This window comes from Schistocerca americana, chromosome X (assembly GCF_021461395.2).
Source record: "Schistocerca americana isolate TAMUIC-IGC-003095 chromosome X, iqSchAmer2.1, whole genome shotgun sequence".
Lineage (NCBI taxonomy): Eukaryota > Metazoa > Arthropoda > Insecta > Orthoptera > Acrididae > Schistocerca > Schistocerca americana.
The window spans coordinates 368,520,094-368,532,747 of NC_060130.1; the positions used below are offsets into that span (position 1 = coordinate 368,520,094).

A 12,654-nucleotide genomic window follows, 5' to 3' on the forward strand; every position below is an offset into this window, starting at 1 on the left:
TCCAGAATCAACCTTTCATTATTTTTCGGTGTGCGCGGTAAGTAGAAACTCCCTGGAACATTAGAACTGTGTGCCGGACCAGGATTTGAACCGAGGATGTTGCATTTCATGGGCAGTTTTTCGGGCTTGGAAAGCTCAGTCGGTATAGCGTCTTCCACCAAAGGCAAGGTTCTGGGTTCGAGTCCCGGTCCAGCACACAGTGTTAATCGGCTGGGAAGTTTTACCCCGTGTTATGGTTCCACACGCACACATCAATGTAGAAACATCACTTCTTATAGCGGACGAACTGTCATGGTGTAAGAAACTCATTTCCCGAGGCAGAGCATTCTGCTCCGTTATAGCTCTGCGGATTTTGACTTCAAGGGGACATACAGGCATCTTTCGGATCGTCACTGAGCTTGCCGTTACAATGGCGAGGTCAGGTCACTGCAGAGCCCTTACGCAGGCCTTCCGTCTTAACTCCTTACTGCTGGTCTACCTCAGGGAAGCGTCTTGGCTCCACTTCTCTTCAACATTTATACCAACGACCAGCCATTGACCCCAGGCACAAGGAGATTTTTAAATGCAGATGACCTAGCCCTTGGTACGCAGAGCTCATGCTTTGAAAGAGTGGAAAGAAACCTGACAACAGCACTTAGAACACTGTCAAGCTACTACAAACGGAACCAGCTCAGACCAAACTCTTCGAAGACACAAGTGTGTGCCTTTCATTTAAGGAACAGGGAAGCTAATCGTGAGCTACATATTGCGTGGTCAGGCATCCAACTCCAGCATCATCACGCATCTAAATACTTGGGAGTCACTCTCGATAGAACTCTGACATTCAAAACTCACTGCAAGAACACCAAAATGAAAATCTCCGCTCGAAACAACCTAATTCGCAAACTAGCGGGGACACAGTGGGGATCACATCACAAACTATTCGCTGTTCTGCAATGGCACTGTGCTTTTCTACTGCTGAATATGCTTCTCCAGTCTGGTACAGGTCATCTCATGCCAGACAAGTAGACATTGCTCTCAACGAAACCTGGAGGTTGATCACAGATTGCTTAAGACCTACCCCAACTGATAAGCTCTACTGCCTGGCTGGAATAGCGCCACCATGGGTACGCAGAACAGTGGCTGCCAACAAGGAGAGACTGAAAGTGGAACAGGACAGTGCCCATCCACTGCACGGATATAATCCACCACAGCAACGGCTGAGATCGCGAAAGAGGTTCCTGAGAACATCCGAGAAGCTCACCATTTCACCAGAGAAGGCAAGGCTGGAGTTATGGAAGAAGTCGACGCCTCACCTGCAGACGCCAGAAGCTGAAGAACTACCACCTGGATACAACGAGAGCTGGCTGGTGTGGAAATCTTTAAACAGATTACGATCAGGTGTTGGACGATCCAGAGACAACCTGAAGAAATGGGGCTTCATAACAGAAGATACGTCCTGTGACTGTGGACAAGAACAAACCACAAGCCACATGCTCCAGTGCCTTTTGTGCCCTACATCCTTCACGAAGATTGATCTCCTGCAAGCCACTCCAAGCGCCTTGGAGGTTGCAAAGTATTGGGCACATGTAATATAAATACAATTTTTATATATATATATATATATATATATATATATATATATATATATATATTGATGTGTATGGCTACTGTAAATTTGTATGTCTCTGACTCGAGAATAAAATAAACTGCTGGTTCACTATTCTACTTGCCCTCCGAGTTTGCATTGATTGTTTCTCGTTCTTACAACTTCACAAACGCTAATTTTTCCATACTATAATTTGTGCAGTATGTATTTTGAGGCCGATGCATTGGAAGTGAAGTGTGATTTCCAGGTCCAAAAGAGAAACAGGATCAACTGCTACCTTGTTAGGTCTCTGACCTTCACATTATGGTCCACTTGGCTTCTGATTTTGATAAAGTACGATCTGTAATCATCTTTTGTGCATGCAGCAGACACGTAAGTTAACGAGGGCAGCGAGTGTACGTTGCCGTGCGATTTTGTGTCTAAGTGCCAAAGAAGCGGGTGACAGTTCGAGACCTGGGGTCAGACTGATACCTTATCACTCCATATGTTGTGGAGCGTCTGCGCGTCGACTTGGCATCGTAGGCACGGCAAAATGGAGCAGACTTAAGCGTGTTCTCTCTGCTACTTCAGACGATCAGCTCTGCTGTCCTTGAGGTGTTTGCCACATTGTCTCACATTAGCAGCTGGAGAGCTGTATTCTTTAAATTTCTTCTAAGGCGTTGCCGGACATGATCGCTCAGTTTTGCAGTTATCCAAAAAATAATTTTCTTCAATGCGGGGTACGATAAAGATGGTGAACCGCCCGGATAGGAGAGGGTGTTAAAGCGCCGCTTCCGGGACAGGGGGGGGGGGGGGGGGTGCGCCGGCCCCAGATCGAAGCCTCCCGGCGGGTTAACCCCCGCATCCTACTAGATGAATACCGGACTGGTACCTGCGCAGTGTCACAAGACATTAGCTAGTGAAACTAAGAAAAGGGAAAGTAAGGAAAGGAAGACAACTTTTTGAGAGATACTCATTTCCAAATTCGGCTGTTATGCGTAATGAAAAAATTGCAGCTTGTTCACAGTAATGATAGGCTTACGCTGGATAATAACGAGAGCTCCTCACCAGGCCTCGAAGGCCCAAGGAATGTGTACCAGCCTCCGTGTCATCTTCTGCCTTGCGGCATAATGTAGATGCGGTATGGAGGGGCATGGGGTCAGCACACCACTCTCCCGGCCGTTTTTCAAACTCTCAAGACCGCGGAGCCGCTACTATTCGGTCAAGTAGCTCCTCATCTGGCATTACGAGGCTGAGCGCATCCCATATCAGTCCTCTAACCAAGTAAAAATCCTTGGCAGTACTGGGAATCGAACCCGAGTCCTCCGCATAGCAGTCCTCTACCTTGACACTGTATAAGTAACGTTAATTCGTCAATATCTTAATTAAATCTTTTCTTTTTAAACATAATTGCCATATCTGTGTACCTAACTCTCACTGATACATAGCATACCACGAAGAATCACAGATTTTCATCCTTTAGTAGGAAAACCTCCTGCAAATTGACGTATCGTGTGCTTTCCCGAAGTTAACTGCTAGGGTTACATAGAACACGTCACTATCTCAACAACATTCAGTTGCACCAAAATATTCAAGTTCTTTTCTCTCTTCAGTTAAGCCAGGAAGAAAGACAAGTTAATGATTAACACCTCGACAATGTTAACATTAGAGCCGAAGCACTGCTCTGATGGAGAGGGAAGCGGGAAGACGACCAGCTGAAGGAACCCTCCTGGCATTACTTCGAGTTATTTAGCGGAACTACGAAACTTGCATCAGAATGGCCAAACGGGTGTTTGGATTCGGCGTCTCGTGCAAACAAGTCTGATGTCTTAACTACTGTGTAATATCACGTGATTACACATTTCGACTGATTGGCATTCAGCGCGGACCAACAGGACGTAAGACTGATTTGCTCAAGTGTTCCGCAGGTACTAGCAGTAAGGACGAAGACTGATTATCTACGTGTATATCTTGCAAACACAACGGTTACAACAGAGGTTTACAGAATATATTTCACCTGATGACACGCTAAAGTTATACTTCTGCCAGATCTCATACGTATGAAATTACGTTTCCTAATATCGCATAAGATATAGTCCGAGTGAGGATGCACATTATTTAAGGCACTGGTCTCGTGTAAGCGATAATAAAAGCTGAAATCTCCATCCGACAATTCTCATTTAATAAAATTTTTGTTGGTTCCATGAATTATTTGTGACGGATGCCAGCCTGGTTCCCTAAATAGTCCGCCAACACTTTCATACTTTCCATCTGAGCGAGGGTCTGGTCACTAAAAACCTTGATGTCTGTGGTACGTCTAACAGTCTACCTTTGTATGATGTGCCTGAATGTACGGATGTGGATGCTATGTAATTATTGCCTTCACGACACATGATATGTGTAACAGTGTGTTGTTCAGAAACAGGACAAGTTATTATAAGAATCGAATGAGATGGCACAGAGATTAAGAGGTTGGACTGGGAACAGCCAAGTGCAAATGCATGCCCGGTATCTATATTTAGCCTCTCCATCACTGATATTCTTCTTGATCCTTATATTATCCAAGATGGTGCTTCCTCTCTAATCATCGTGTCGTTCGTGGAACTTTCAGCTTTAATTTTCCCCAACAATAATTTTTATTGCGCAGTATGATGTGTGCTCACAGCAGTAACCATCGCTTATTCACGCTTGCACATATCCGAGTGAACGGAATCGATGAGTAACTGAGGAACATTTTGCTGTTAAACTCCATCGTGGAATAGCAGTGAGGTGCTGACCTAGCTACAGTTCGTGTGCCCGTGGAATCCCCAGATACGTGTACAAGGCCGGGCAGCACGCTGACCGCGACATTGAACTGATGCTCTCAGCTTGAACATGCTGAACTCTGTGACGACAACCAAACGAGGCTGCTCATAGCTAAGACAATGGACTCGCATTTGGAAGGGAGGCGGTTAAAATCTCCGTCCCGCTATCCAGATTTAGGTTTTCTGTGGTTTCCCAAAATCGCTTAATGCAAATGTCACCATAGTTCCTTTGAAAAGAACACAGCAGATTTCCTTCCCCAGGCACAGCTTGTGCTCCGTGTAGAGTTGCAAAACTACCGTGGACTTAGGTAGACCGTCGTAGTACCCGTAGACTGCGGTAGTTTTCCTGGTAGTTTTGGTCAGTTAAGTTCGCAACCGCGTTACCTGTACGTTGTTAGGTATGCTGCACACCTATCGGGCATTGTCTCGTTTCGATCGCTTTGTATGCGTATGCGATCAGTGTCGTACTAGATTCCCCTAGAGACCGGAAGCGGTGAGCCTTCTAGAAACTGAGAGAGGATATATAAAGGGCCATGTAACCTAGTGAAAATTTAGGTTCCACATAGTTATCTTGCTGTCTGTTACTTGTAAAAGCTAAATTGAAAATCCCAATGTTTAATTCAGGTTTTATTCGAAAATTGTTGATTTGTTACGTGAAACAAAGGGGTGTTGTAGTAAAAATAAAAAAAATATATATCATACAGGTATTTCATAAAGCTATAGAAAAAGCAAAGTTACACAAAAAAGATGAAATTTAAAAAAAAAAAAAGACGGAAACATCAAACGTCGCTTCAACACTTTGTCGAGCTTATATAAAATACGTTTCTGTTATTCACAAGCACGTTTAGTACTTCTTAATAATAACAGGAAACTCTTACTTTTCATCATGATGAAGAACGTTCTAATGAGTAAACAGTAACAACAATATTTATATACATTTTTATGTTCGTGCGTGTAAACTATACTTGCATCAGAAGTAAGCGCTTTGGTTACCTGAAAGCGCAGATGTTACGCAATCAACTAGTTTTTATTACTTATAAAATTCAGTTTATATTTTGTAAGGATATAAGATACACGGTAGACTAACAATGAACGAAGTGCGGTTCTAATTACGTGCAAAACAAACAAATAAACAAACAAACACACAAAAAACAAAGAGAAGTCGTCGGCTCTAGGTTCCTCTCCCGCACACTCATTTATATTTTTTCCTTACCAATGCTACCTTCTGTGATGACGAACATCTGCATCTAAAAAAAATGAAAGAAACTACGATCGCACCAGACAACAGCACAAATGTAAAAATTTAATGTTGATCGATTCCATGCCTATACCTTCGAGAATATAAATAAGAATTTTTGATGATCAGTATGTCTGCACTCCTGTCAACACTTATTTCTAGGAGCACCATGAGACTATCAGCATAATATTTCAAGAAGTTCTGTCACTCGATGTAGAAGGGCAGTATCTTATCGTTATATCACCAGGACATTCACCATCGCTCGAAGTAAGTAGAAGCCATTTTCACGAAGACGGCTAGGAGCAGTCTAGCGCTGACATTCTACGTTCTATTTCTGCTGTCTGTTTTGACCATTTGTGTGATAAAGTTCACGATCGTCTCTAAGCAGAGTTACTCACGAACGGCTCTATTCTTGTCTTATTGTAATAACACCTGTTTCCAGATGACTAGTCCATATTAGTGAAATTTCACTTTAGGGACACTCTAAACACATTCCCTTTCTCATATTATGTCTAAGCAACTTTTTTTAAACTACTGCCTCATTATGCCACTCATTGCGATGTATTGTGTTATTAACACATAGCACCATCTCTAGTTGTACCGAAGTGAACAGTAACACCGAGTCTTAGTAATCTGTGTGGTTCCAGTACCTGAAAATTGACCTGCTTCCCATTCACCTGTCTCTGGTAAGTGTAATGCTACTTTTTTTCTTAGTGTGGTCGTAGTCGTCGTCGTCGTAGTAGTAGCAGTAGCAGTTGTTATCGTTATTGTTGGTTATTTTATATTATTATAAAGCCAGTCATAGACCACAAATGTTTATCAATCAGATTATTAATTTCAGTCAACGATGACCCTCTTCAGATCTGAGTAAATGCAGTATGCTTCACAATTCGTGTCACTGTGTATTTTGATGGTACAGTCACATTAATTGGCCCCACAAACTTCATCACAGAATCACTTGTATGGCCAATTAACGTGACTATTCCACAAAAATATGCACTCACACGAATTGTGTAGTGTACTGGATTTACTCAGATATGTAGATGCTCATCGTTGACCGAAATTAATATCCTGATTGAGAAACATTTGTGGTCCGTAACTGGAATGGATTTATAATAAAATAGAATAAACAATTCCTGGGACGCTGGAGAGCCTTACTACAACTATGTCGCAACTCGTGTTATTTTTATTGTTGTAATGGTTGTAATAAGTATCTGGACTCCAAGCAACCACATATACTATATAGATCTTCCTGACAGATTAAAACTGTGTGCCAGACCTAGACTCGAACTCGGTCCGGCACACAATTTTAATCTGTCAGGAAGTTTAATATCAGTGCACACTCTGCTGCAGAGTGAGAATCTCACATATACTATATGTTCCTTTGATATAACAGGATATCTTGACTGATCCCCTAATTATCTTGATCATGATTTAGACCTCTCTCGAGTCATCTAATGGTTCGTAGGAGCTATTTTGTCCAGTGTACGCCTGTATTTAGTATATATTAGTTGGTTTTCTTTTCGTCAGCTCAAACAGGAGTATTAAAATTCGTCTGCCACGTTAATATAATTGTGATTCACATATTTATAACGTGCCCCAAATCTTGCCCGTAATGTAACTAAATATACTGTTGCATGCAGATGACAGCGCTAAACCTATTGTAAGAACCATAAGGAGATATAATTCACCCACGAAAGTGCGCGGAATCTTCTTTAATGTTGTTAATAGATCTGGAGCCTTTAGCATGTGGATTAAACGGAGGCACAAAGAAGATGCAAAGAAGAACTGAACGGTTTGCCATGGGTTTCATCGTCACAGAAAAGTTAAACGAACTGCATTACGACACGCTATAAGAAAGACGTTATGCACCACAGAGAACCTTATACTCAAATTTATGATAGTCGGCATTCTAGTCCCAGGCAAGAAACTTATTACTTCCTGCAATATACGTCCCCTTTCCTGATGACAATAACAATAAAATTACAGAAACTCTGGCTCATGCAGAGGAGTATGGTCATACGTTCTTCTGCCACCCTATCCAAGAAATAGGACAAAAAGTAGTAAAATGACTCTTTTTACACCATACACTATCCACCACACGCCTTACGGTAACTTGCAAAGTACCAATGTAGAGTTGTTCGTTCCGTTTTTACATTTTAGGATTTATACCTTTCTTTAATTCCACTAATAAAGTGCTTTGACAGTGCCGTACTATATGTCGTTTTCAATATAATAAAGAAAGATAAAGACATCGGTGGCATTTAAAAGGGGACAGTAAGTAACTTTCGAGCTCCAAACTTTAGGCATGAGACATCGGGGAAGAGATTAGCCGAACTGTCTTGCGATCGTCTTGAGGAAGAGGATTTCACCCTGGCGCGGAATAGGCGTGAAGGCCCACAAGGAGCGACACCAGGAAATAGCCTCAGTCATCCACAGTTTCTCATCGATATTCATATCGTATCGAGAGAGTCCACTTTGTCTCCTCTGCTACGCCTACGATCGTGTTGTGGCCTTCTTGTATTCTTCCGTTGTTCGCAATGTCCGTATTTTTCAAAGCTCCAGCTTTGCTTTACTATACATCCACCAGCGAACGTGATAATTTTATATGAATGTAGCGTTCAGTTTCTGCTCTCTGTTTTTCCGCAAACGGTAACTGATTACAGCTACAGGACAGTTGCAGTGTGTACAATGCCGTTAAGTAATTGATTAAATGTGGTGGAGTTGTGTGTGGCAGATGAAGACTGTGGGAGAGTGCGTGCTTTCCACGGAGGGGCCTACGCGTCAGCACGCTGCGTCAGCCCTCTCCTAATCATTTGTAATTACTCCGACGCGTCTCGAGCGGGTACTCGGAAGGAGCCTGCATGTGGAGTACGCACACTGTTTCTGATAGTTGAGATGATATTATCTCATGTTCTGGGGAGAAATATCGACCAGCTGTATAGAGGCACTAGGAGTGTTTTGAAACGTTCGAAATAAAGGCTCTTCATTACCCTCCTCAACAGCGGTCCCCAAGCAGAATTTAGATCTGATAGCAAGTTGAAGTTAGTTACAATGAATTGTCAAGTGTCAGACAGAGTCGACTGTGTACTGCAACATATCTGCAGTCTAAGAGAAGAGCACGCAATATACGATGTGCAAAGAGCGAAATAGAAATTCAGTACTAGTGTCAAGTACATCAAGTATGGACAACGTTGCAGGTAGGTGCGGATCCAGGGTTCTGTCTAGGAGGGGGGAAGGGGGGGGGGGGATGGCAAAAGGGGGGGGTGCAGTCTGTTAAGGACCCCACACATGAGCGACGGATGACAGCGATACGTCGAATGCGATATCGCTGCGATCGATCTCTCGACTCCACCGTGACATACACGAGCGATTTGCCGAACAATCTCAACCTGTATTGCGAGCAGCACGGTGAGGTCAAGACCTGCAGTGGAAAGTGAACTGCTTTTAGCAGATGTTGCAGTTGATCTCCGTATCCCTACGAATACTTGCAAAAAATAAGTACAAGAACTGGAACTGTAATTTGTTAAATTTTTTTTGAAACCCTTTTCTTGGGAACTGTGGTTTCCTTTACAGAATATATATTTAATTTTTCACTGACACCAACTGGATTGTGTCCATCTTTCCAGTGAGCTAATATAATCTGTTTTTCTTTATTAGTCCTGGATTGTTTTTTTTTATTAGTCTTATAGTTTAACTGCAAGTATTTTCACAATTTGTTTGCAATCTCGACATGTCTATAGAGATGTTGTCAACATCATTCCCACTGATTACCACTACTCTTGTTATAAATTGCATGAGGGAGAGTTAGATTATATGACGTGACAGCTTACTTGAGTATAGCTTTGTAATCGATTTTCCCTGAACATTTAAATTAAAATGACCTTTAACATTATAGTAGTTCCGTTTAGAAGTTAAAACTTTAATAACGCTGTAATTTTTTCATAAATAACTTCAGATCACTCTGTGGAGTCAACCGTATCGCGACTATCACTATGAACTTCCCATCATTTCTACTTCTATAGCACAAGCTTTAAAATGCTAATCACTGGAAAATCGGAGGGTGTATACTACTTCTTAATATAAATGGCAGTTCCAGCCTCCATTTCTTGTAGTAGTTCGTGATCTCTGAATAATTATAAATTCTAATGTAAAGTTCTTACTCAATGTTGGCAAAGCGAAACGAATCAGAATTGCACAACCAGGCTTCATAACCAGAGAAACGAGTTGCGGCCATATTGCCACACATCGTTCCCTACCTGCCAAGCAGCAATACTGCAAGCAAGAATCACATGCTATCGATCAGATCGCCTGGGATTTCCATGCGATCAAATCGGTGATCAGCGACCTCCCTCCGAGATTTGCCCACACACGTCCGAACTACGAAGCGATCAGTCGCCCATGAGACGAATCGCTGCGCTCGTGTGTTGGTCCCTTTGCTGTTCCTCCCTACCGCCGCTCCCCCCCCCCCCCTACCCAATGACGGTAAGTTACATTTCTTAGGGGGGGGGGGCGGGGGGAGCGGCGGTAGGGAGGGACAGTAAGAGTCTGAGGCACCTATCCCCTCCTACCCTCCCCCTCCACCCCCTAAAAAATATAACTTATGTCACATCCACATTTAACATGCCACAGATACCTAGGATTTTAATAATAATAAAAATATTCGGTAACAGTCAAAACAGTAGCTCATATACAGAGAGCCAAACCAGAACACAAATAAAACGTCGAATTTTTTTTAACAGTTTTCGAACACTTTTTTAAAAAGTTGATTATAAGTCAATGCGACAAAGTTAACATAAAAAGACTCGATTTTCATTGTCAGCTGTTGTATGAGAGGTAGTAACAATGAGTATTGTTGCACAGATTGTATCCAGCACTGTCCTTTTTTTCAATAAGTACCGTTACGGAGATTATATCCAGCGGTGTCCATTCTTTAACTATATCTTGATTTGATTGAACTTGAAATGGTCAGTTGAGTAAAGCGTAGTCTTCTGCTATAAGTTTATTTAATGGTCGATGTTGCGCAATAATCTAAGTGCAGTGTCAACTAGATCTATGGGACAGTTTTTTTATACGCCTATTTAAAGCAGTAATGTGTAATGAATAAAATTGAATACGTGCATGCTAATAATTCCTTAGGTCTGTTGCTTTATAACCAACGGAACTGCATTAGGTTGATGGATGTTTATAAGGAGACAGCTACTTTATTTTCAACAATCAAGAAATGGACTTCGGAGTTCAGCAAGTTCGTAAGTCTCTCGAAGATGCCGAAGACATACCAAAACTTCTACCACAGATGAAAACTTTGAGAAAGGACACGATGAGGCATCGTACGATCGAAGGCGAAAGATGTGCGAAATAGCTGAACATAGTGACGTTTGGGAAGAAAGAGTACATTACATTTCGCGCGAAAAGTTAACTGTGAGACACATCAGTGAAGAACGAGTGCCACAGATGTTGAATGCTACCACTGCAAAGGGTAAAAGGAAAAGTGGTGAATAATATGCAAATTTTCTTGAGGAAATTAAGTAAAGAATATGTGAAAAAATGTATGGATTGCAAAATTTAAAAAAATCACACTGGACCTGCCCAAGCAGGTGCTTTCGCAACACTGTAACCGCGGCATATGGAGTGCGAATTGTTGGAGTATCTACCCTGTTCCCCAGATTTGGCCATCTATGACTTACACCTCGTGTCACATCTAAACAAATTTGTGATTTACAAACATTTTATTTTTATTTTTTATGTATTTATTTATTTGACCCGATCTAATTATGACCATCGGGACCTCTTTCATCGGACTAGTGTTTTCCACATACAGTACTTGTTTTATATCATAGTTACCTAAGAAATAAGAATTTTAATAAGACAAATAGCACTCTAGCGATTTGAGTTTATATAGTGACAATGTAAGTAAATAATACCAACTATGACTTTTGGTCCAGTGAAAATGGCGAACATTCCAGAATCGAACTTCCGGCTTGGAACCTGCACGCTAGAAAAAGTTGACAAATTGCATTGATCTGACTGCGGGTTATTTCGCAAAACAACTGTAACTGACCTAAGAAACACAGTTCTTTATGTTTACGCTGCAAAGTGTTGTCCTTGACCTCATACAGTGATCCCTGTAAAAGAACAAAGGTGGCTATATGAGTCATTTGTCTCAGGCAACGATGATTCTTTCGTCTGGAATTTAGACAACATTGATACAACAATAGTCGCCGATTTACCGCGTATTGCGTATTTTCTAGAATGACACTTCTAACCGTAGGCTTCCGAAGTTGTGTCACTTTGAACAATATACGAAGTTCTTATTTATTAACTACCTCCTAATATGAAAGAAACTGGAGTCAGCATGAGTGACAATGGTTATAGCTGGTGGTATCATAGATAATCTCACTTACGCACGATATTTTTTCAACTCTCTCAAAATGCAGTGCAGTGCAAGTGAGAATTCTTCTCACTTATGTGAGCGAAGTACATGGAAATTTGCTACCAGGAAGGTGAGAACAGAGTAAACACTGTCTAGGTGGTACGAGCTACAGTCACTGTGTACTACATCTGGGACTAGCAGTGCAAATTATTCACATCAGAAATGTGGAGACGACTCACCTGTAGTGGGCAAGCGAGGCTGCAGGCGAGCGCAATGTTGTCTTCGCGGTGAGCGGCGGCGAGACGCACGGCGGCGGCGTGGGCGGGACCCACGCGCAGCAGCAACAGCAGGAGCGCCAGCAGCAGCGCCATGGCCTGGACTGCCACAGCGACGGCCGTCCCGCAACTGACTGCCCACTAGCCGCTGCGCGCCTCTGGAGTCTCCGCGCACCGCAGCGCCCCTACCGGCACGCTACACAAACACACTACACACTGCTCCTTAGCCTGTGTTGGAAGGTACAGCGGCATCCAAGCTCAGTTCTGAGGGGAGTCACAGGTATTGCTCTCCCCCTCCTCCCCGCCCCTCACCAACCACCCAAATACACTATGATGGTTCAAATCCCTGTCCGGCCGTTCAGATTTAGGTTTTCCGCGATTCACCTAAATCGATTAAG

At 42.5% G+C, this 12,654-nt stretch overlaps 1 protein-coding gene across 1 annotated transcript in view; it reads right to left on the bottom strand.

Annotated features, from left to right (window-relative positions):
- Positions 1–12,375, bottom strand: part of LOC124555608 (proto-oncogene tyrosine-protein kinase ROS) — a 565,849-nt gene extending 553,474 nt beyond the window's left edge. The window contains exon 1 of the mRNA XM_047129578.1: positions 12,221–12,375. Coding sequence (XP_046985534.1) covers positions 12,221–12,352 — 132 coding nt within the window. The 5' untranslated portion in view covers positions 12,353–12,375. The remainder of the gene's footprint in view (positions 1–12,220) is intronic.
- Positions 12,376–12,654: the final 279 nt, after the last annotated feature.